At 41.7% G+C, this 21416-nt stretch overlaps 2 protein-coding genes across 2 annotated transcripts in view; both read right to left on the minus strand.

The window, feature by feature from the left end:
• Positions 1 to 3651: 3651 nt before the first annotated feature.
• On the minus strand, positions 3652 to 7893 carry LOC120022996 (zinc finger protein Gfi-1b-like). Its single transcript, XM_038966951.1, has 5 exons — positions 7620 to 7893; positions 7254 to 7414; positions 6679 to 6822; positions 4207 to 4372; positions 3652 to 3815 (listed from the first exon to the last, which is right to left on the minus strand). Exons 1-5 carry the CDS (start codon positions 7891 to 7893, stop codon positions 3652 to 3654), a joined length of 909 nt encoding a protein of 302 aa, XP_038822879.1.
• A 5948-nt stretch (positions 7894 to 13841) lies between these two features.
• The window catches only part of LOC120027656 (EVI5-like protein), a 39175-nt gene continuing 31600 nt past the window's right edge, over positions 13842 to 21416 (minus strand). Inside the window, exons 16-19 of the mRNA XM_038972653.1 lie at positions 17429 to 17575; positions 16926 to 17021; positions 16617 to 16712; positions 13842 to 15320 (exon numbers count right to left, since the gene is read on the minus strand). Coding sequence (XP_038828581.1) covers positions 15018 to 15320; positions 16617 to 16712; positions 16926 to 17021; positions 17429 to 17575 — 642 coding nt within the window. The 3' untranslated portion in view covers positions 13842 to 15017. The remainder of the gene's footprint in view (positions 15321 to 16616; positions 16713 to 16925; positions 17022 to 17428; positions 17576 to 21416) is intronic.

Consider the following 21416-nt stretch of genomic DNA (forward strand, 5'->3'; position numbering starts at 1 on the left):
GAGGAAGGGTTAAATAGCTGTTTGGCCCTTTATGATGAATAAACATGGTATGAGCTTTCATAGTGTGCGTCGAGTTCTTGCTATAATAATTAGAACCTAACAATACTGTATATTTGTTTCCTGTATGTAAATGTACATTCTGCCAGTGTGTGCTAAGTTGAGGGTCTAACATTCGAGTGATAGACTCAATGTGAACACTAGGGACTGTCATTCTAAATTTGGGTTGGATCAATGTCAAATTATGATTCGGAAAGGTGAAAAGGAGAGACAGAGAGCTGCCCCTAAACTGTGAAGAGAGCACAAAGTGAGGGGAGGGTGCACTGTTCATCTTGCAGGTGGTTTTTGAAACTAATTGAATATTCGTAAGAATCCAGTGAGTGTATGGAGGGTTCCCCACCACTACGTAGCACCGCTTCCTTTTCTGTCTGTCTGTGTGTCTTTGCAGCAGTGACTCTCAGTTTCCCTATTGGTAAGCTGCCAGAAGGACCCACTCCACAGACTGATGTTGATAAATTGAGAAAGACTCTGCCTGGGCCAGAGACCCTAGTGGCGGAAGGAGGTTACGAGCCAAAGGGACCGACGCAGGCCTGGAATATAGGCCCAGAAGTCAGAAGCAGCAGACAGAGGAGGGCATTGAAGGAACCCCCCCTGTGGAAGAACAGTCCAACTTATTTCTGAGTAGAGCTGAGTTGGTGGCTAAAGCAACAGTTAGTGAGAGGTCATGTTGGGTCTGTGGGCTTGCTCCTCAAGGGCGAAACAAGGGACTACCATATATGGGGGTCCCCCTAGGCTTGAATTACACCTTAAGTGTGATGTCATTCCTGCCCTTTGTCACCTATCCCCAAAGAGACCAGATGACATGACCTTTTACTAGATGTATAAAGCCCCCAAACTGTGTTACTTATGGACGTCCTGATAATAGTAGTAACCCCCCTATCCCTATTGTGGGTTCTCTGGTGGCCCCCTGGTGTATTTTAGTGTTTTATTTTATTTAACTAGGCAAGTCAGTTAATAACAAATTCTTATTTACAATGACGGCCTACCCCAGCCAAACCTGGACGACGCTGGGCCAATTGTGCACCACTCCTATGGGACTCCCAATCACAGCCGGATGTGAAACAGCCTGGAATTGAACCAGGGACTGTAGTGACACCTCTTGCACTGAGATGCAGTGCCTTAGAACGCTGCGCAACTCGGGAGCCCCATATTAAAGGTAAAGGTAGTAATCATGTGGGAGATACAGCCTGCAATTGTACACTTGACCAAGAGGGAATCAAAAATGTATTTATGTGTAACTCATTGGGATACTATAGATATGCTGAGGTGGTAGTACCTCCTCAGAGCTTCTGACTAACTTGTACTGAGAAGTGCTGTTTGTCTGTAATCGCTCCGCTGGCGTGAATAAACATAAAATAATTTAAGCTTGACTTTGGGGTCCTTAGTGGTAATTTCCACGACACATCCAACAAATGTTTTTAGTCACAAGCTTGATGTAGTCATTGCGTGCTATGAATATGGGACCAAATACTTAACTTTGGACTTGAATACACATTCAAGTCTTTGTACCAATACTTTTGGTCCTGTAAAATGGGGGGGACTATGCACAAAACGTGCTCTAATATATAAACGGTTCACCTGATATGGATGAAAATACCCTCAAATTGAAACTGAGAGTCTGAACTTTAACCTCAGTCATTGTATAATTTCAAATCCAAAGTGTTGGAGTAGAGCCAATAAATCTATATACTGTATTTGTCAGGGTCCCAATACTTTTGGAGCTCGCTGTATATAGACATGTAATTGCTTTATTCTTTGAAATGTCTATCAATGTGTTTTATAATCGCATATGGGATGGGCCACATAGTGTAAGTGGCATTGCACAATAATAAAATATAAATGTATATACAGAGCCCCTCCTGCTGGATCAGGTTACCAGCCTGATTGGTGATTTGCCAATAGAAATACCGCCCTTAACACCTATTATGCTTTGGTCTGATTCGTTTACGCCTGATATGTCATGGCTGTCGTCACGGCTGTCGTCACGGCTGTCGTCACGGCTGTCGTCACGGCTGTCGTCACGGCTGTCGTCACGGCTGTCGTCACGGCTGTCGTCACGGCTGTCGTCACGGCTGTCTGTGCCTGAAGCTGGAACACTCTTTCCCTAACCCATTGTTGCTACGATGGAGAAGAACAGAGAAAAAGAGTGAGAGGAAGAGACACAATAAGATGCTCCAAATGGAAATGGAAAGCAGGGTACAACATCCATTGAAGATACTGAAATTGATATTAAGTGTCAGTCACCACTCATTGCATAAACTGGCAGTACATACAGTACGTCTTTTGTGATGTCTTGGTCTGTATACTGATTGAAACTGTTTAAAACTATATATATTTAAGTCTTGAAATGAGACCAGGGTGGGTGTCAAATCAGAATTGATTTGAGAATTCCCATTCCAATTAATTTATTTTGAATTAAAATAGTAGACAACTATAAACAGTACCACCATCAGGATGTTACACTATACACAGTGCCTATAATAAGTATTCACACCCCTTTGTTATGGCAAGCTTAAATTAGTTCAGGACAAAACATTTACTTCAAATCGAATAATAAATTGCATTGATTCGCTCTGTGTGCAATGACAGTGGTTAACATGATTTTGGAATGACTGATCCATCACTGTAATGTACCCCATACACACAACATAACTGTAAGGTCCATCAGTCATCCCTGCTCAGGTATGTCACGATGAGGCTAATCTTGTCCCCAACCGGCTCTCTCTCTGTAGCAATTAAGCCTGGGGATGTGGTCACAATGAGGCCAATTGTGATTTAAAACCTAAACCTAAAGCATTTATTCTAAATTATGTATTTGCCTACGTCTGTGTGTTCTTCCTTGGTGGTGCAGTGGGGGGTTGAAGGGATCAGGTGTTTTAGTGCAGAGTGAAGAGAGGCTGTGCTTTTATAGGGTAGCGCTGACCGAGAGAGAGGGGGCATTCTCAGCCCATCACAGGTATTTAAATCCAGGTAAATGTTTTGGTTCCAGAGAATCAAAGAGAATGAAGATAATGATTAATTTCCAGATAATTCCAGATAACCTACGTGGGCGTCGCACACGGTTTAACTTATTTTATCTCAAAGTGACATACCTTTAAAACCACCCCGAGAGGTAAATCATTAAAAAGCAAGGGAGTTTGATCACTTAAAAAAACAATGATCATTCATTCATAACAATAATATCTTGTTGTTATCCAAATCTGAAAGTGGATAAAAGATTTTTAATGCACACACAAAAGACAGCGATAGTTTGGAATAAAGTTCAAAGGTGTTTTAAACATATTTTCAGATATGACCCTATGATGACATTGAAAAAGCTTAAATATATACATGTAGGCAAAATATACAGTTGGGATTCAACTACAGACAAGGTAAATGTTCGTTAGAATTTTCTTGTGGAGCATCCTTCCCTTCTTCCATCCATCCCCAGCTTCTGTTTAGCTTGTGCAGTGGTGCCCCTTATAATGAAAACATTATCTGGGGTCAGCTATGACCATGTGAGTTTTTTTGTTGTTGCTATCTATGTACAGTGGTTCTCCTGATTGTGAAAACTGAGCTCAGATCAGCTCTTAGCTAGGGTCTTGGCCTAAAGGTCTATGTACGGTGATTCTCCTGGTTTTGTCTCAGGTCCTGTTTGCGCTGGAAGCCATAGAGGCAGCGGTAGGGCTGGTTGCGACTGTGCTGACGACTGTGGGTGATGAGGTTGGAGCTCTGGCTGAAGGCTTTGCCACACACCTGGCACACATGGGGCTTCTCACCTGGGATAGGAGGGCAGAGGGGACATACTGTATTAAAGGGGAAGTTCACTCTTTTATAACTGAATGTTAGATGGTTCCTCACCCTGAAAGTGAGCCAGGAAAAATTGTAATGCATGGTTCGGTTTTCTTTAATTTAATAGCCAATACAAACTTCAGCTAACTTAATCCAAATCAATGAGAGTGGTAGGGGCATGCAGTGGCTGTTATATTTATTAATTCTAAAGGCCAAATCACTTCCCGCCGGATTCTGGCATGTATTCACTACATTTAGGCACCACATGCCCCTACCACTCTCATAGTTTTTTAAACATATTTAAAATAGATTATATGTTTCTAACGTGACTGTGACAAAGACAAGATCCCTATTTCCATAGAATAAATATTGATTCACCTGTGTGAATGAAGGTGTGTTTTTTCATATCAGATTTCTGGTGAAATCTTTTGCCACAGTATTGACAGGGGTAGGGTCGCGTGTCAGAGTGGATTAGCAGGTGAGTGGACAGGGTGGAGGAGCGCTTGAACACTTTCCCACACACCTTACAGGCAAACGTACGCTCCTGAAACACATGAGAACACAGCATATATGGCCATATATTTTGTAAAAAAAAATAGATTTATTGGGCTCAGTTTCATGAGAAGTTTAATGAATCTTATTTATTTTTTTACACCAAACAAAAACAAATATAGGCCATATAATATGGGCCATATAGTCATGTATAGGGTCTACTGTAGTGTTTTTTCCTGTATATGGTTTATAACTAGCATCAAACTCTTAAAACTCCCTAATGTTGATCTAATTAGCATAAAAAAATCCCCCAGTTTAAGATAGAGAGATGTTGTTTTTGCATTGGATGCGTCTCAATCCACCACATCCCCCGATGTTGCAGATGCTCAATCCACCGCATCCGCCTATGTCGCACTTTCACATCTGAGGTGAAAGGTGACAGAGCTAGAGCGGTATTTGTCAGACCAGGAGACATCTTGAAAATCGGTCTTCGCACAAAATCATCTGTAGTGTTCCGAATGTCCTACAAACTATTTTGACCCCTCTATGGATTGATGAGACTCTCACCAACATACATGTTCTGCTCTAGGACTCTCGCAAGACTCGTCTGAAGGTCCCCTGGTACCAGCTGAAAAAAAATGTATGGAAGTATATATGGAGACTATTTAATGCCCAAAATGTGGGGTTAAATACATGTAAAAAAATATATAATAAAAAAATATATATATATACAGTGGGGAGAACAAGTATTTGACACTGCCGATTTTGCAGGTTTTCCTACTTACAAAGCATGTAGAGGTCTGTAATTTTTATCATAGGTACACTTCAACTGTGAGAGACGGAATCGAAAGCAAAAATCCAGAAAATCACATTGTATGATTTTTAAGTAATTAATTTGCATTTTATTGCATGACATAAGTATTTGATACATCAGAAGAGCAGAACTTAATATTTGGTACAGAAACCTTTGTTTGCAATTACAGAGATCATACGTTTCCTGTAGTTCTTGACCAGGTTTGCACACACTGCAGCAGGGATTTTGGCCCACTCCTCCATACAGACCTTCTCCAGATCCTTCAGGTTTCGGGGCTGTCGCTGGGCAATACGGACTTTCAACTCCCTCCAAGATTTTTGGCAAGGCCACTCCAGGACCTTGAGATGCTTCTTACGGAGCCACTCCTTAGTTGCCCTGGCTGTGTGTTTCGGGTCATTGTCATGCTGGAAGACCCAGGCACGACCCATCTTCAATGCTCTTACTGAGGGAAGGAGGTTGTTGGCCAAGATCTCGCGATACATGGCCCCATCCATCCTCCCCTCAATACGGTGCAGTTGTCCTGTCCCCTTTGCAGAAAAGCATCCCCAAAGAATGATGTTTCCATGCTTCACGGTTGGGATGGTGTTCTTGGGGTTGTACTCATCCTTTTTCTTCCTCCAAACACAGCGAGGGGAGTTTAGACCAAAAAGCTCTATTTTTGTCTCATCAGACCACATGACCTTCTCCCATTCCTACTCTGGATCATCCAGATGGTCATTGGCAAACTTCAGAGGGGCCTGGACATGCGCTGGCTTGAGCAGGGGGACCTTGCGTGCGCTGCAGGATTTTAATCAATGACAGCGTAGTGTGTTACTAATGGTTTTCTTTGAGACTGTGGTCCCAGCTCTCTTCAGGTCATTGACCAGGTCCTGCCTTGTAGTTCTGGGCTGATCCCTCACCTTCCTCATGATCATTGATGCCCCACGAGGTGAGATCTTGCATGGAGCCAATACTCCAATACTTGTTCTCCCCACTGTATATATATATATATATTTTCTGATCTTTCTTAAATCTCTCAGATATAGGAGAGACACTTCAGAACTAACTTCCTTTTGATCTTTTTGGGGGACTATCTGTTGTTCCGTGTAGTGAATCTGTTATTCAATGCGTTTTTATGGGCTAATAACAGTAAGGACAAAAATATATTTTTTATATATTTTTTGGGTACTTCAAGGAGTCTTAAAATTCAAAATCAAATAGCTAAATTATCCTTGCTATGACCTTAAAACAATTCCATATATCTTAGTAGAACAGTGCAGTTAATAACTTGATTTCCAGTTCTTTTTATGATATTTCCATACTATGAGGTCGAAATAACATTGTGAAATTATGATAATGCCCTTTTTCTGTAAGAGCTGTATGAAAAAAATGCCTGCAATATCAGCCTTTTCAGGTGGGATGGAACTTATGTCCCACATCTTGACGTCACCATGTGATCTGATTATAATAGACCTGACCCCAGAGCTGCTTTAAAACCCTTCATTATACATGTAATGTGGCAGGTAACAGACCTTATTTGGCGTTATTAGGTGCGTTATTCCTACCTTGACCCTGTAGCTCAAACCCAGGTCTGGCCTATAGCCGTACGGCTGACTGTTAGTCTTGATGTGTGCTGATGATGACTGCTTGTGTCTGCCACCATGGGACTTGTGGACGTGGGACTCCACACTGGAGAAAGAAAAGAAACTCTGAAAAGAAAACAAACACTTTAATGTGATTTGCAGAAGTGGAGAGCAGTGTAGTAAATACAATAGACCTCTTATCTTAATCTAATCCTCACACTGGTCTTCCAGTAAAAAAAAAAACAGAATAGAGAGTTAAAGCATGTCAGACTTCAGTTGCTGCACTTTGACCTTTGGTTAATAAGAAGGCTGTGTGTAGGTCTATCCAATCACCTCAGTGCTATTCCAATGAGTCCGAATTGTTTACTATCCATGATGGAAGCAAACATAGCTTTCTCTTATCACTAATATCAAACCTTTTTGATGGAGAGGAGGATTGATGTTTAATAATTCATCTTTATTTATACTGGTAAATCAATTAAGAACATTTTATTATTTGCAATGAGGACTTGTCAGAGGGTTAGAATAACAAAACTGATTTGGGATCATCCACTAACCTTTCCACACAGTGGACATTCAGTCCCAGTGGTCCTGTGGTCACTGATCTGGGGACAGTCTCTGTGTCGGGTCTCTCCCAGGAGGGGAGAGCCCACCTCCTCAGCAGGGCTGCCAGGGTTCAACTGGGAGGGAGAGTGGTGGTGCAGCGCAGCTCTACCGTCTTAAGATGGAGAATAGCAGGAAGTTACATTAATAGCCCCTCTTACAAGCAATCACTGATCTCTAGGTCTTAAACACATTGCTGTTTCAGTCTTAACTTGAATGAAAATTGTTAAAGAATGAACGATTATGAAAGAACAATAATACACAAAACTGTCAGATGTACATGAGCTTGTGTTAGCTGAGCCTCAGTGTTCAACACCTACCTGAAGACATGGGACTGGTGGGGTGAAGGTAAGGGGGACTATATGAGGCAGGGTGGAGGGCTGGAGGTGGAGAGGGCTGTGATGGGTAGGCCTCATTGTGTGTCACTAGAGACACTGCACTCTTAGGTGACAGCTGGCCCTGAAGGGTACCCCCCTGCCTCTTGTCTGTTTCAGAGGGACCTACTGGCACCAGGGTTGTGCCCAAGCAGGGGCTACCTGCTTTGGGGCGCAGAGGGTGAGAGCCCCCCCTCCTCACCAGGAAAGAACGAGGCATGGTGGGGAAGCGAGAAGCAGCAGGAGCACAGAGGGTTTTGTAGACTCAGTCTAATGGAAGGGAAGTAGAAGGCCCTGCAATATGGAGTACATGAAAATTGACATAATAGTCCAGGTGTTATTCATATCAACCAACATACAGCAGGTGGCAGCAGTGCTTTGACTAACACGGTCACATACTACACTGCCGTATTCATAAAGCTTATCAGAGTAGTTAACTTTCAGATCATTATGAATAGGATAACAGGAACAAGGGGGACCTGATCCGAGATCAGCACACCTAATCGGAAATGCTTTCTGAGTACAGGCCCTGGTCACACAACCACTTTGAAGGTAACAGTACTGTGGGTTTTGCTGACACTAAAATTATGAAGACAACATTTTGAAACCATAAAAACGAGCTCCATAATGAAATCAGTTCAAATATGCTGAATGGAAATATAGTATTTTCCCAGCAGAGCTTTTGCTATTGTATCTATTCATAAAGGAGGTAATTTATTTGGCATTAAATGTGTGTTATGTATAATTCACAGACATCTCTAGACAGATCGCCTCAGCCAAGTCATTGCACATACTCATTACGCTTGAGCTTGGTTGGATTGCTGCATAAACTGTGGCAGCATATACTAGCACCCAGTGTTTTGAAACCATTCCACAGCAGCTACCACCCAAATTCAACCAAACACAGCAGACCGTTATGTATTATCCCGACTCACCCTGTGAGCTCTCTCCCCTCTGGTTGCACAGCCTTACAGGTGGCAAATGGTAGAGTATTGAAGACATAACAAGATAGAAGACTAGGGACAAAAAGGCTCCCAAAAATAGCAAAACTTGATTTATTTTTCCTCTGCTGGATTCATAGTGGTTAAAAGCTTCAGATATAAAATATTTCTCATTTGAAGTATTCTATGTTCTAGGCAGAATAGTTCATTTCTTTTGCCCAAGGGCCAATGGATCAGTAAATAAAACACAGAACTCTTTCTACTGTGCAATTTTGCAGATACAAGGTGATATTTGAAATAGCATAACTAAGTATGATGCAGATACACCCGTGGAGATAAATGATTAGATTGAACACATTGGCTGAATTAATTTGGTACGGTAAATGCAGAAAAACTCACCTAATAAAAGAGAAATGAGAAATCTCTGCAGCTAGCCCTCTTGGAGATGATGTCTTCAGTCAAGTCACCTGGTGAGATGACAAAAGAGCTTTGATTTTAAAAGATGGTGATACTGTAATTTATGCCATTACGGCGAGAATGGAAAATGTGAAAATCTCACTACAAAAAAGTGTTTCATACAAACTTACCAGATAAGGTTCTTTAAAAGGCATACAAATGTCAACCTTTCACATCAAGCAAATAGGCTGAACAAATACATTCAGGCTCAAATTCTAAATGAATTAAAACAAAAATAAATATCAAAATATGATATGCCAAACTGTAAACTTTACTCCTGAATCTCCAACTACGTAGTAAACGAATGAAAATTGAATAGGAAGCTCAAATCATGTATCATTACAGTAAAAATCTATCTATATGCTCAAGTTGAAGTTCTAGGCTGTATTCTGCCACTGAGACGTAGTGTTCAGTTCAGTGAAGCCCAATGAAAGTGATGGGGAAGAGCGTATCTGTATAGCATCGCTCCACTCAGCAGCAGCCACCTCAACCACAGAGCTTCCTCAGAAAGACCAGACAGACTCCACTGCTGAGCAACAGGTCTTTCTGCTGCACTAAAAACCCACTCATCGCCGCTCTGCTACAGTATATAGGACCAAACAAGTCCAGATGTACTCTCTCTAATCACTTCACTTTCAAATGACCAAATGTCCTCTTTGACTTGAGGTTGGTATACAAATCTCTAATATCAGTCTACTTCATTGTTATATCAAAATGATTCACATGATCACAAAACAGGAAGATGTGTGGAAGTGAGGCAAGAGAATACCAAGTAACTGAATGAGAGGAGGTTGGTGGGGTCACTTGAGTAATGTGCGGCAAAGTGTCGACACACACAAGTGTTGAGACAGGAGGGGGTTTCAAAATGGAAGTTAGAGCAGAGAGCGATGGAGACGAAAAGCCCAAACAGAAATTAACTGGTAACCCAATGTTGTGATGAGCAGGACGGGAGAGAAAGATAAGAGAGGGACAGAGAGCCAAAGAGGATAACAGGTTCAATGGAAGATTACAATGGATTTTATATCCAAATGAAGACAGGGGTGGAGACAATCAACACAACACCGTGCCACCTCGACATGGCATCTGAGAATGTGGTGTCAATGTTTATTTCATATCATCAAGTACAGAACACAAATGTTTTCATAATATTGTCATTAATATCATCTTTATTACTGTCATTAATATACTTGACAACACATTGGTAGAATTGCAAGAGAGATTGAACAAGGTTGGGGGGAGTAAAGTGGATACCGACCTGCTGTTACATACATGAGAGAAGTCCTACACCGGGGTTGTGTTTGAGGCACCAAATGGAAGAAAAGTGACTGAAACCGGGAGGTACTTCATGGACTTGTCCAATAAGAAACACTAATTTTTGTTTTCTGTTGCAGAACATTTAAAAAATATTTTACATTGTGTGCCCTAATGAATACAACCCAGGGTATGCATGAGGACACCGTCCATAAGGGGGAGTCTCCATGTTTAGTTTCTTTCTTCTTTGAGACACAGACAATGGCATGTATAGCGTTCCAGTTTCATTCTAACATGGTTACACACATACATACATATATATATAAATCTTAAACATATTGGGGATCCTTCAGTCCTAGCTCAACAGTGGCCTTCACCTTTGAGATATTTTTGGTGAACACCATCCTAAACCAGAGTGCAAACGCTGAACTGTCTATGAAAATTGTATTTGATATACTATGTATAAATCTACCTACATTATGGCACTATATAGATTTAAACATGGAACCCTACCATTCGCCACACCCTAAGATTTTAAACATGATCTTGGTTCAGATCAAAGAATAGCCATACCAACGCTAATCATAAAACTACACGGATGACAAATACTGAATCAGAGGGCATCTTCATGTGTATCAAAAAGTATTTTAGTCACAGTTATACCAGTTGTAGTTGGGACACTGGGGAACTCCGCGTCTGAGCACCATCTCTGAACAGCAGTATAGTGTTTGTTTTATGCAGGGTTGTTATACACCCTGGTGTTATGCGAGTGTGGAGCGAGTGCACAAGACTTTGTGTAAATTAGACACTGTCTAGTAGTGTCTAATAGTGGAGTAAAGTACTTAACTAAAAAATTATTTAAAGTACTACTTCAGTAGTTTTTTGGTATCTGTACTTTACTATTTATATTTTTGACAACTTTAGGAATTTAGTGGCGTAAAAGTTACAGAAAATACATGTACTTTTTACTTCATACATTTGATCTGAAACGCAAAAGTACTCGTTACATTTTGAATGCTTAGCAGGACAGGAAAATGGTCAAATTAACACACTTATCTAGAGAACATCCCTATTGCCTCTGATCTGGCGGACTCACTAAGCACAAATGCTTTGTTTGTAATTATATCTGAGTGTCGGTGTGCCCCTGGCTAACCATACATTTAAAAAAAGCAAGAAAATGGTGAAGTCTGGTTTGCTGAATGTAGGGAATTTGAAATGATTAATACTTTTACTTTTGATACTGATGCATATTTAAAACCAAATACTTTTACTCAAGTAGTATTTTACTGGGTGACTCATTTTTATTTGAGTAATTGTCTATTAAAAGGTATCTTTACTTTTACTCAGGTATGACTCAAGTTCTTTTTCCACCACTGACCAAGACTATACTCTACCACAGGTTGACAACACATGGCATCCGAACTCCCTCCCATTGCTAAAGTAATACCTTAACTGACTGGTTCAGGATGTTACAACAGACAACAGTGATTTCAGCTGCTGCACTGGTTTAACCTCTAAAAGGTGGTTATTTGTAATAGTTGAGCGAGTGAAAGATGGGCTACATGGCAGTGGAACCCCATTGGAGGAGCTCCCTTATTTCCTTGGCAGTTGGCGACGGGTTCCCCCTTCATTCAGCATCACTGTGCAACAAAAGCCAGGCACACACCAAATCTGAGTGCATGGCATAATTTGAACACAAGAAAACATGATACAAAGTTGGGATGCATAGGCTTGGTGGCATAGCATTATACAGTACCTCAATACTACCAAGAAATCTTGCAAGTGCTCACTAATACTGACATGAGACAGGGCCTTAGCTTGCTACACTAACCACTACAAGCATCCACTCCCATATTCCCAGAACAGCACTCACTGCTTTAAGTCAAGAGGAGATCTAGAATCTTAGATCCAGAATCTTAGGATCGTATATCCAGAATCTTAGGATCGTATATCACCCTGTTGAATATATTACTACACATCCTCTGCATCAGCAAATCAACTCAATTATTCTTGTGATATATTTATATTAATACTTCAGTTCAGGTTGTCATATGGAATATTATTTAATTATACAATATGTTTTGCTTCCACTGTTGTAAGAATATATAAAATGGGATATGTGAAGTGTCTGCCACAGACGTAAGACAATATAGAGTTTGTATGGAATCCTTTCCCCCTTGACATTGGGAAAGCAACCACATGGCGCTTCTTTCCAGTTGGCTATCATCAATTCCCATGATCAACTCTGTCCCATTGATATAAACACAGAACATTTGAATGCTTTGGAAACATGACACCGAGGCGATGCATTCGTCTCCCCACTCTAACAAGCATTTGTCATATATTCAAGACTATTGGGATGATATGCCACATAGTTAGCCAGTGAGGTATATACTAGGCAAAATACTACCCCCAGTCTGTTAACCTGTGCATTTTAGCCATCTGAAGCTGTAGTAACAGCATGCATCAGATAGTCAGACATTTTCAGTCCACACGTTCAACTGAATGTTTCCATCCATCCTATTGGTAACAGGCAGTAGAAAGAGGAAGTGATGTCACAGTTGGCTATTCTGGAAGGAGAGGTATTGATAATTCATCATACAGCACCATGACTGAGACGAGAACAACAGAGAACAGAACAACAGAGACATAAACAGAGTGATGACCCTGGTCCAACTTGATAATGATATTTATGATGATCTGATCAGTACACTTGTAGCTGGTAAATTATATATTTTTTTGCCTCCGATTGGTCAATTTCAACAAATTCTCTTTTTTTTGGTAACTTCAAATTAACCCCTTCACGTCACTCACACAGCATTTTGACGGACACATGCCAATCAGTCCCAAACTAGTAAACTCCAGCCTCACCATTAGACAAAATGAATGATTGACTGAGCCATTGCTCTTATAAACACTTGTGGGTTGATACCTGCTCTTAGGGTTTAAAAATGCCTTAACACATTTCAAATAGATTATAAAAGGAGTTGTTTATGTGTGGCTATTTCAGAAGTCATAGGTAGAGACATTATGAAGCATAGCCATAACCATTCAACAATTTCTTCACAGTAGTTTTCACACTCGCATCTGATTCCTAAGGGGTGCAAAGTTCAACTGTATGTCGTGCAGATAGAACAGAACATAAAAGAAGACTGGGAGAAAAAAGGATAATCATAGCAGCGCATTTGCTCTGTCTCTCTGACACGCATCGTCAAGGACGCCGTCCGTTGACACCTCAGCCTCGGGATTCAAGTTGGCACAAAGGACCGAGGGAACTCAACGTATATATAAAGTTTGGCCGCCGTTGGTATCTATATAGATCAGGGGTGTCAAACTCATTCCACGGAGGGCCTAGTGTCTGCAGGTTTTTGGTTTTTCCTTTCAATAAAGCCCTAGACAACCAGGTGTGGGGAGTTCCTAACTAATTAGTGATGTTAATTCATCAATCAAGTACAAGGGAGGAGCGAAAACCCGCAGACACTCGGCCCCCCGTGGAATGAGTTTGACACCTGTGATATAGATATATAAAAAAAATATTCAAATAAATAAGAACATAAATAATAGCAGAAAAATGACCTAAGATTTGGCAATGTTGAGATTTTTGTTGTTGTTGACATTAGCCATCGTAATTCGCTTGCCTTGTTTCATTTGCAAGTCATTGAGACACACACAACAAACATATTTCAGTAAGGGAAATTGTTAATATTCATCTATGCATGTCATGTCATCTAGTAACATCCCTATGATATTGATGTGTACAAGTCCATGCCATACTCCTCTCTTTTCCTACCCCTATCCTTCCTTCGTTCCCTCTCGCTCTCATTTTTTTTGAAGTGTGCATTGTGAGGTTACAGTGGATGGTTGTTTCCATTTTAACAGGCAGTGCAGGTGGCCAATGGGTCTTCTTGGAATGATGGAATGACAGAAAGAGAGATGGAGAGAGAGAGAAAAGGAGGAGGAAAGAGAAAGATGGAGGGAGACAGTACGTTCCACATCTCGCTCACGGGACAGTAAGAGCAGGGTCAAGCCCAACAAGTCATCCATCCATATCCTCTTTTACCGATCCCAAGTCCATATTGAAGTCCTTCCAAACTTGAGGGGAATCATTTCATCAAAGCGATGTCCTTTGCATCTCATAGTCACTGCTGTGTGGTATGGTTGGAGTATTGAAAGTTGAAAGCAATTTTTTGTGTCTATTTTCAATCCCTTTTATTTTCTCGGCTTTCTGTGCGGATAGGATATGCTTGCTGCACAGTGAGCGAGCATACTGAAGTTATCTGTTCTTCACTCAGGTCCGGAGTGCAATGTGGAAACTAATGCCAAGGACAGGACAAGACAGGGGAATAGGACTGGAATTGACTCTACCCCATAGGGAATACAGGGTCTGTGAGAATGTAAAGGAGAAAGAGATTGAGGGAGATAGAGGGAGATAAAGAGGGATAAGTGAAGAGAGATAGGAGTGAACAGAGAAGTAAAAGGGGGAAATGGAGAGAAGAGAATGACAAAGAGGAGAGACCATGGCACCAACACGAAGAAGGAGGGGAGGATGTCCGTTACAGGTTACAGTAGTTTAGGGTGAGAACAGTAGTACAGTAAAGTTGGGGCGAGTACAGCATCTCTAATACTAAAGAGATACTGAGTACAGTATCTTTAGTAGTCTAGGTCAGGACCAGGGAGTTCCAGGGACCTCCATGGCTCAGTTGTCCAGAACCTCAGCACACACCATGCTAGTGTAGAGCTGCTGCGAGGGGCCGTGGTGGGGGTGGTCCGGGTGGACCTCTGCTTCGCTGTCGGTGCTGCCCTCGCTGTCCAGCCTGGCCGAGGGGTGGGGCAGGGCGGGGTACATGGCGTTGGGGGGGATGGGGCTGGGGAGAAGGTCCTCATCCGAGCTCAGGTAGTCGCCTCCGGCCGACGAGGGGCTAGCTAGACACAGATCCGGGTAGCCCCCGCCCCGGGAACTAGGAGCGAACTTGGAGCGCTGCCCGCGGAGCTGCCTGATCTAAAAGAGAAAGAAATTAGGATAAGACATTCATACCCGTAGATTATTGTCACAATCATCTAGGATATTACTGATATCACAAAGAAAGGCTTTTGATGCAGTTTGTTGGTGAGAAGAGTGTGTACACTGGTTGGATAGTGACCCATTTCTATAGCAACCTGGTATGGTGGTCTAGCCTGCAGTGACAAGGTTAAATCCAGTCTGATGTGCCTGTGTGTGTCTGCGTGAGTACGCATGTGTAGATACAACACTGATTCAGTACTTACAGAAAACTCTGAGATTTGTACCGAGTTAGGCTGGTAGGAGGGGGAGGGTAGTGGTTAACCAATAGGAACACTATAACTAGGCACTCGCCCACCTCTTCCTCTTCTGTCTCGGTTTACACAGCAGAGTTCAATCATGTACACTATACTGGTCTGATTCTAGATCAGCCCTTCTCGAAGTGTATCAATACTGTACTATGTTGAAGTGTATCATATTGTTCTGGGACAATTCAGAATATTCAAAAGTCATTGGTATGACAAACACTTTATAATCATAACTTCGACAGTTACAAAACATGAATTAATTTGCAAAATAGATGCCTGAGATTTGAGACAGGAAAATTACTGCTTGCTAATTTCAACTTTGTCACAAATGTTTCGGTACTCTTTACATAAAGGCTCCATATGACAAATACAACCAACAGTATGCACTCTAAGAACTAGTGAACAGAAAAGGGCAAGGCAGTCCCATCACTCCCTCCTCTGACACATCCTTCTCACGCACAGCCGCTCTCTGAATGAGCAAGTGTATATTACGTGGTTCAGCTATGTTAGTGTGTGTGTGTTTTTAAGCATGTGAGAATCAGTGTTGTCTTGTTCTCACACGCATTTGTCGCTCTATTTCTGAGGTCTGGGGTTTTGAAGGGGTAAGGGGGGGGGGGGGGGTACGTCTGTTCTGTGTGGTTGGAAATGTCATACAGAGGAAGGCCAGAGTAGTGAATCTAGTATGTCATGCTTCATGTGGCGTCTATCATTTCAGAGAAATACAAAAAGCATGAGGGGATCTGATTCACATGTAGCTGGGTTTCAATGGCTAGACTAACCCCAGACACGAGGGCTTTTACTGTGTGTGTGTGTGTGTGTGTGTGTGTGTGTGTGTGTGTGTGTCTCAGTTGGTAGAGCATTGCGCTTGCAACACCAGGGTTGCGGGTTCCATTCCCACGGGGGACCAGTACCACAAAAAGTACAAACTCACTACTGTAAGTTGCTCTGGATAAGAGCGTCTGCTAAATAACTGTTAAATGTGTGTGACCTCATTCTTGAGTTCTCCGATCTGGTCTCGAAGCTGGGTGATATACTGCCTGGAGTCAGAGTGGTTCAGCTGGCCCTGGATCAGACCCTCCTCCTTCTGTAGGACAGGGATAGGGGGATTAAACACACACAATCTCACATGCTCACATACTCGCCCACATACGTACACAACCGAACAGTCAACGCCAAAGAAGCAGGGAAGACGATCTCTCCAATGCACACATACCACCCAGAAGAAATCTAAACACACTTGACAATGACATCCATTCAATATGGAAGTCAAGTTCAGATCTGTGTACAAACATCCCACCTGTATCTCCAGCTCAGCCATCTTCTGTCTGAGCTCAGCCATGGCGGCCATGCTGTCAGCCTCCCGCAAGCGCACCGTCATCACCTCCTCTTTACTCTACAGAGAGAGGGAAGAGTGTGGTAGAAGAGAAAAGACAAGAGAGAGAGAAATCACCTCTGGCGCACAGCCTGAGTGAAAGCCACTAGACCATCTAGTTGTGCAATGGCGTCTGTTTAGATTGCAGGCTCACACACAAAGCCCACTTATCAATGTCACCCTAGGCTGCTTCCTTTTCCCCCACCCTCTCCATCTCCTCTCCTCTCTCACCTGGCAGTCAGTCCACTTATTCCACTACCTTCCTCCATATACCTTCTCTACTCCCCCTCTCCTCCCGCTTCCATTCTCCATCCCTCTTTCTTTCTGCGCATTCATCCCCACTCTCCCTCCCCTGTCTTAACTTGCAGCACACTTATTCCACACATTTCAACGCTACCATTGGCTACCTCCATCCTCCTCTCCCCCACCTTGCAGTCGAGCTCGGCCTGTTTCCTCTTCATCTCGGTGAGCTGGGCCTGCAGCCCCTTGTTCTGGCTCGCCAGCTGCTGCAGCCTCTCCTGCATGGCGGCGCTCTCCACCTCATGGCGCCCAATCAGCTTGCTGTGAATCTGGTTCTGAAGGTGAAGAGAGAGTGGGGACAGTGTCAGAAGGCTGAAAGCGTAATTAGTCACTGGATTAGCGTCTGCTAAATTACAAGTATTTAAATGTCATGTACAGTACAAGTCAAAAGTTTGGACACCTACTCATTCAAGGGTTTTTATTTATGTTTACTATTTTCTACATTGTAGAATAATAGTGAAGACATCAAAACTATTAAATAACACATATTGAATCATGTAGTAACCAAAAGTGTTAAATCAAAATATATTTTATATTTGAGATTGTTCAAAGTAGCCACCCTTTGCCTTGATGACAGCTTTGAAAACTCTTGGCATTCTCTCAACCAGCTTCATGAGGTAGTCACCTGGAATGCATTTCAATTAACAGGTGTGCCTAGTTAAAAGTTCATTTTTGGAATTTCTTTCCTTGAGCCAATCAGTCGTGTTGTGACAAGGTAGGGGTGGTACACAGAAGATAACCCTGTTTGGTAAAAGACCAAATCCATATTATGGTAAGAACAGCTTAAATATGCAAAGAGAAACGACAGTCCATCATTACTTTAAGAAATGAAGGTCAGTCAATATGGAACATTTCAAGAACTTTGAAAGTTTCTTCAAGTGCAGTCGAAAAACCATTAAGCGCTATGATGAAACTGGCTCTCATGAGGACCACCACAGGAAAGGAAGACCCAGAGTTACCTCTGCTGCAGAGGAAAAGTTCATTAGTTACAAGCCTCAGAAATTGCAACAGAGTTCAAGTAACAGACACATCTCAACATCAACTGCTCAGAGGAAACTGCGTGAAAACAGGCCTTCATGGTCGAATTGCTGCAAAGAAACCACTACAAATGACACCAATAAGAAGAAACACGAGCAATGGACATTAGACTGGTGGAAATCTGTCCTTTGGTCTGATGAGTCCAAATTTGAGATTTTTGGTTTCAACCGCCGTGTCTTTGTGAGACGCAGAGTAGGTGAACGGATGATCTCAGCATGTGTGGTTATCCACCATGAAGCATGGAGGAGGTGGTGTGATGGTGCTTTGCTGGTGACACTGTCTGTGATTTATTTAGAATTCAAGGCACACTTAACCAGCATGGCTACCACAACATTCTGCAGCAATATGCCATCCCATCTGGTTTACGCTTAGTGGGACTATCATTTGTTTTCAACAGGACAATGACCCAAAACACACCTCCAGGCTGTGTAAGGGCTATTTGACCAAGGAGAGTGATGAGTGCTACATCAGATGACCTGGCCTCCACAATCACCCGACCCCATCCAATTGAGATGGTTTGGGATGAGTTGGACCGCAGAGTGAAGGAAAAGCAGCCAACAAGTGCTCAGCATATGTGGGAACTCCTTCAAGACTGTTGTAAAAGCATTCCAGGTGAAGCAGGTTGAGAGAATGCCAAGAGTGTGCAAAGCTGTCATCAAGGCAAAGGGTGGCTATTTGAAGAATCTCAAACATATTTGATTTGTTTAATCTTATGGCTGGGGGGCAGTATTGAGTAGCTTGGATGAATAAGGTGCCCAGAGTAAACTGCCTGCTACTCAGGCCCAGAAGCTAAGATATGCATATTATTAGTTGATTTGGATAGAAAACACTCTGAAGTTTCTAAAACTGTTTGAATGATGTCTGTGAGTATAACAGAACTCATATGGCAGGCAAAAACCTGAGAAAAAATCCAACCAGGAAGTGGGAAATCTGAGGTTTGTAGGTTTTCAAGTCTTTGCCTATCCAATATACAGTGTAAAATGTCATTCAATTGCACTTCCTAAGGCTTCCACTAGATGTCAACAGTCTTTAGAACCTTGTTTCAGGTTTCTACTGTGAAGGGGGGGGGACGAATAAGAGCTGATTGAGTCAGGTGTCTGGCAGAATGCCATGAGCTAAGTCTCGCGTGTGCCCGTGAGAGTTAGCTGCGTTCCTTTTCCTTTCTAAAGACAAAGGAATTGTCTGGTTGAAACATTATTGAAGATTTATGATAAAAACATCCTAAAGATTGATTCTATACATCGTTTCACATATTTCTACGAACTCTAATGGAACTGTCGTCTGAACTAAGTGCCTGCGCCGTGTGAATTTGGATTTGTAAACTAAACGCGCAAACAAAAAGGAGGTATTTGGACATAAATGGATTTATCGAACAAAACAAACATTTATTGTGGAACTGGGATTCCTGGGAGTGCATTCTGATGAAGATCATCAAAGAATGAGTAGTGAAGTGAATATTTATAATGCTATTTCTGACTTTTGTTGACTCCACAACATGGCGGGTATCTGTATGGCTTGTTTTGGTCTCTAAGCGCTGTACTCAGATTATTGCATGGTGTGCTTTTTCCATAAAGCTTTTTTGAAATCTGACACAGCGGTTGCATTAAGGAGAAGTTTATCTATAATTCCATGCATAACACTTGTATCTTTTATCAATGTTTATGAGTATTTCTGTAAATTAATGTGGCTCTCTGCAAAATCACCGGATGTTTTGGAAGCAAAACATTACTGAACATAACGCGCCAATGTAAACATGTATTGTGTAACATGAAGTCCTATGAGTGTCATCTGATAAAGATCATCAAAGGTTAGTGATTCATTTTATCTCTTTCTGCTTTTTGTGACTCCTCTCTTTGACTGGAAAAATGGCTGTGTTTTTCTGTGACTAGGTGCTGACCTAACATAATCGCATGTTATGCTTTCGTCGTAAAGCCTTTTTGAAATCGTACACTGTGGTGGGATTAACAACAAGTTTATCTTTAAAATGGTGTATAATACTTGTATGTTTGAGGAATTTTAATTATGAGATTTTTGTTGTTTGAATTTGGCGCCCTGCACTTTCACTGGCTGTTGTCATATCGATCCCGTTAACGGGATTTCAGCCGTAAGAAGTTAACACTTTTTTGGTTACTAAATGATGTGTTATTTCATAGTTTTGATGTCTTCACTATTATTCTAGAATGTAGAAAATAGTAAAAATAAATAAAAACCCTTGAATGAGTAGATGGGTTCAAAATGTTGACTGGTACTATATATGATATTAGTTGTCTGCCTCTATTTATTGTTAAAACACTTAGACAATCAACAGTTTGTAGCAAAAAGCTAATTTGAGAAATTAACAACTTGTACTTCCACAAATGCAAATCACCTGTTGACATCAATGCATTATTTATGTGAAACTGAGTTATGCACACATTTGTCAAGTTAGAAAAAGGCCTAAAGGCAGGTTAACGTTTATTGGGATGAATCTCGTCCTGGAGGCAGTGCCGAGAGATTTCCACTAGATGGGCAGGCTACAAAGTCAAAATTGCCTATATTGTAAACATTCATGAAAAAAAATACGCTTTTTGGTCTTAATTTAAGGTTAGGTTTAAAATCTGCTATTATGACTGGCTGTGCTAGCTCGTGACCACTCTGCAGAGCTGCCTCCAGTACATGAGTCATCCCAATAAATGCCAACCTGCGGCCCAAAGTGATGAACTGTAACAAAAATGTGTGTGTGTAGGCCTATGGTGTTGTATAGAGCTGTGAATAATCCACCACAAAAGTCAAACATCTCACTCATCAGGGTGAGAAACATGAGTGTGGAACTGAATGTTAAAACACTGAGTGAGGTACTTTCCCATAAATCAAAAAGATGAGGCAGTATATGCATCTTCCTGACCACTTTTATACTGCATTGTTCTTTCACAATGTCATATAATGTCACACTTGAACTTGTCCTAGGCATTTATCTACCATTTCCACATAGTATTTGATGTATGAGTTACCCCTTAGTCATTTAGGCCTAATGAAAGTCTCTTTTAGAAATGTGATCCAATACAATGTATTTCCCTAGGCTGGTCCCAGCACTGTCTT

This window comes from Salvelinus namaycush, chromosome 2, assembly GCF_016432855.1.
Source record: "Salvelinus namaycush isolate Seneca chromosome 2, SaNama_1.0, whole genome shotgun sequence".
Classification (NCBI taxonomy): domain Eukaryota; kingdom Metazoa; phylum Chordata; class Actinopteri; order Salmoniformes; family Salmonidae; genus Salvelinus; species Salvelinus namaycush.

Coding starts and splice junctions, on each gene's coding strand:
- LOC120022996 (XM_038966951.1), bottom strand. CDS start 7,893: ATGCCTCGTTCTTTCCTGGTGAGGAGGGGGGGCTCTCACCCTCTGCGC. Junction 6,823..7,253: donor AATGTCCACTGTGTGGAAAG/GTTAGTGGATGA, acceptor TTTTCTTTTCAG/AGTTTCTTTTCTTTCTCCAG. Junction 4,373..6,678: donor GTTTGAGCTACAGGGTCAAG/GTAGGAATAACG, acceptor CATGTGTTTCAG/GAGCGTACGTTTGCCTGTAA.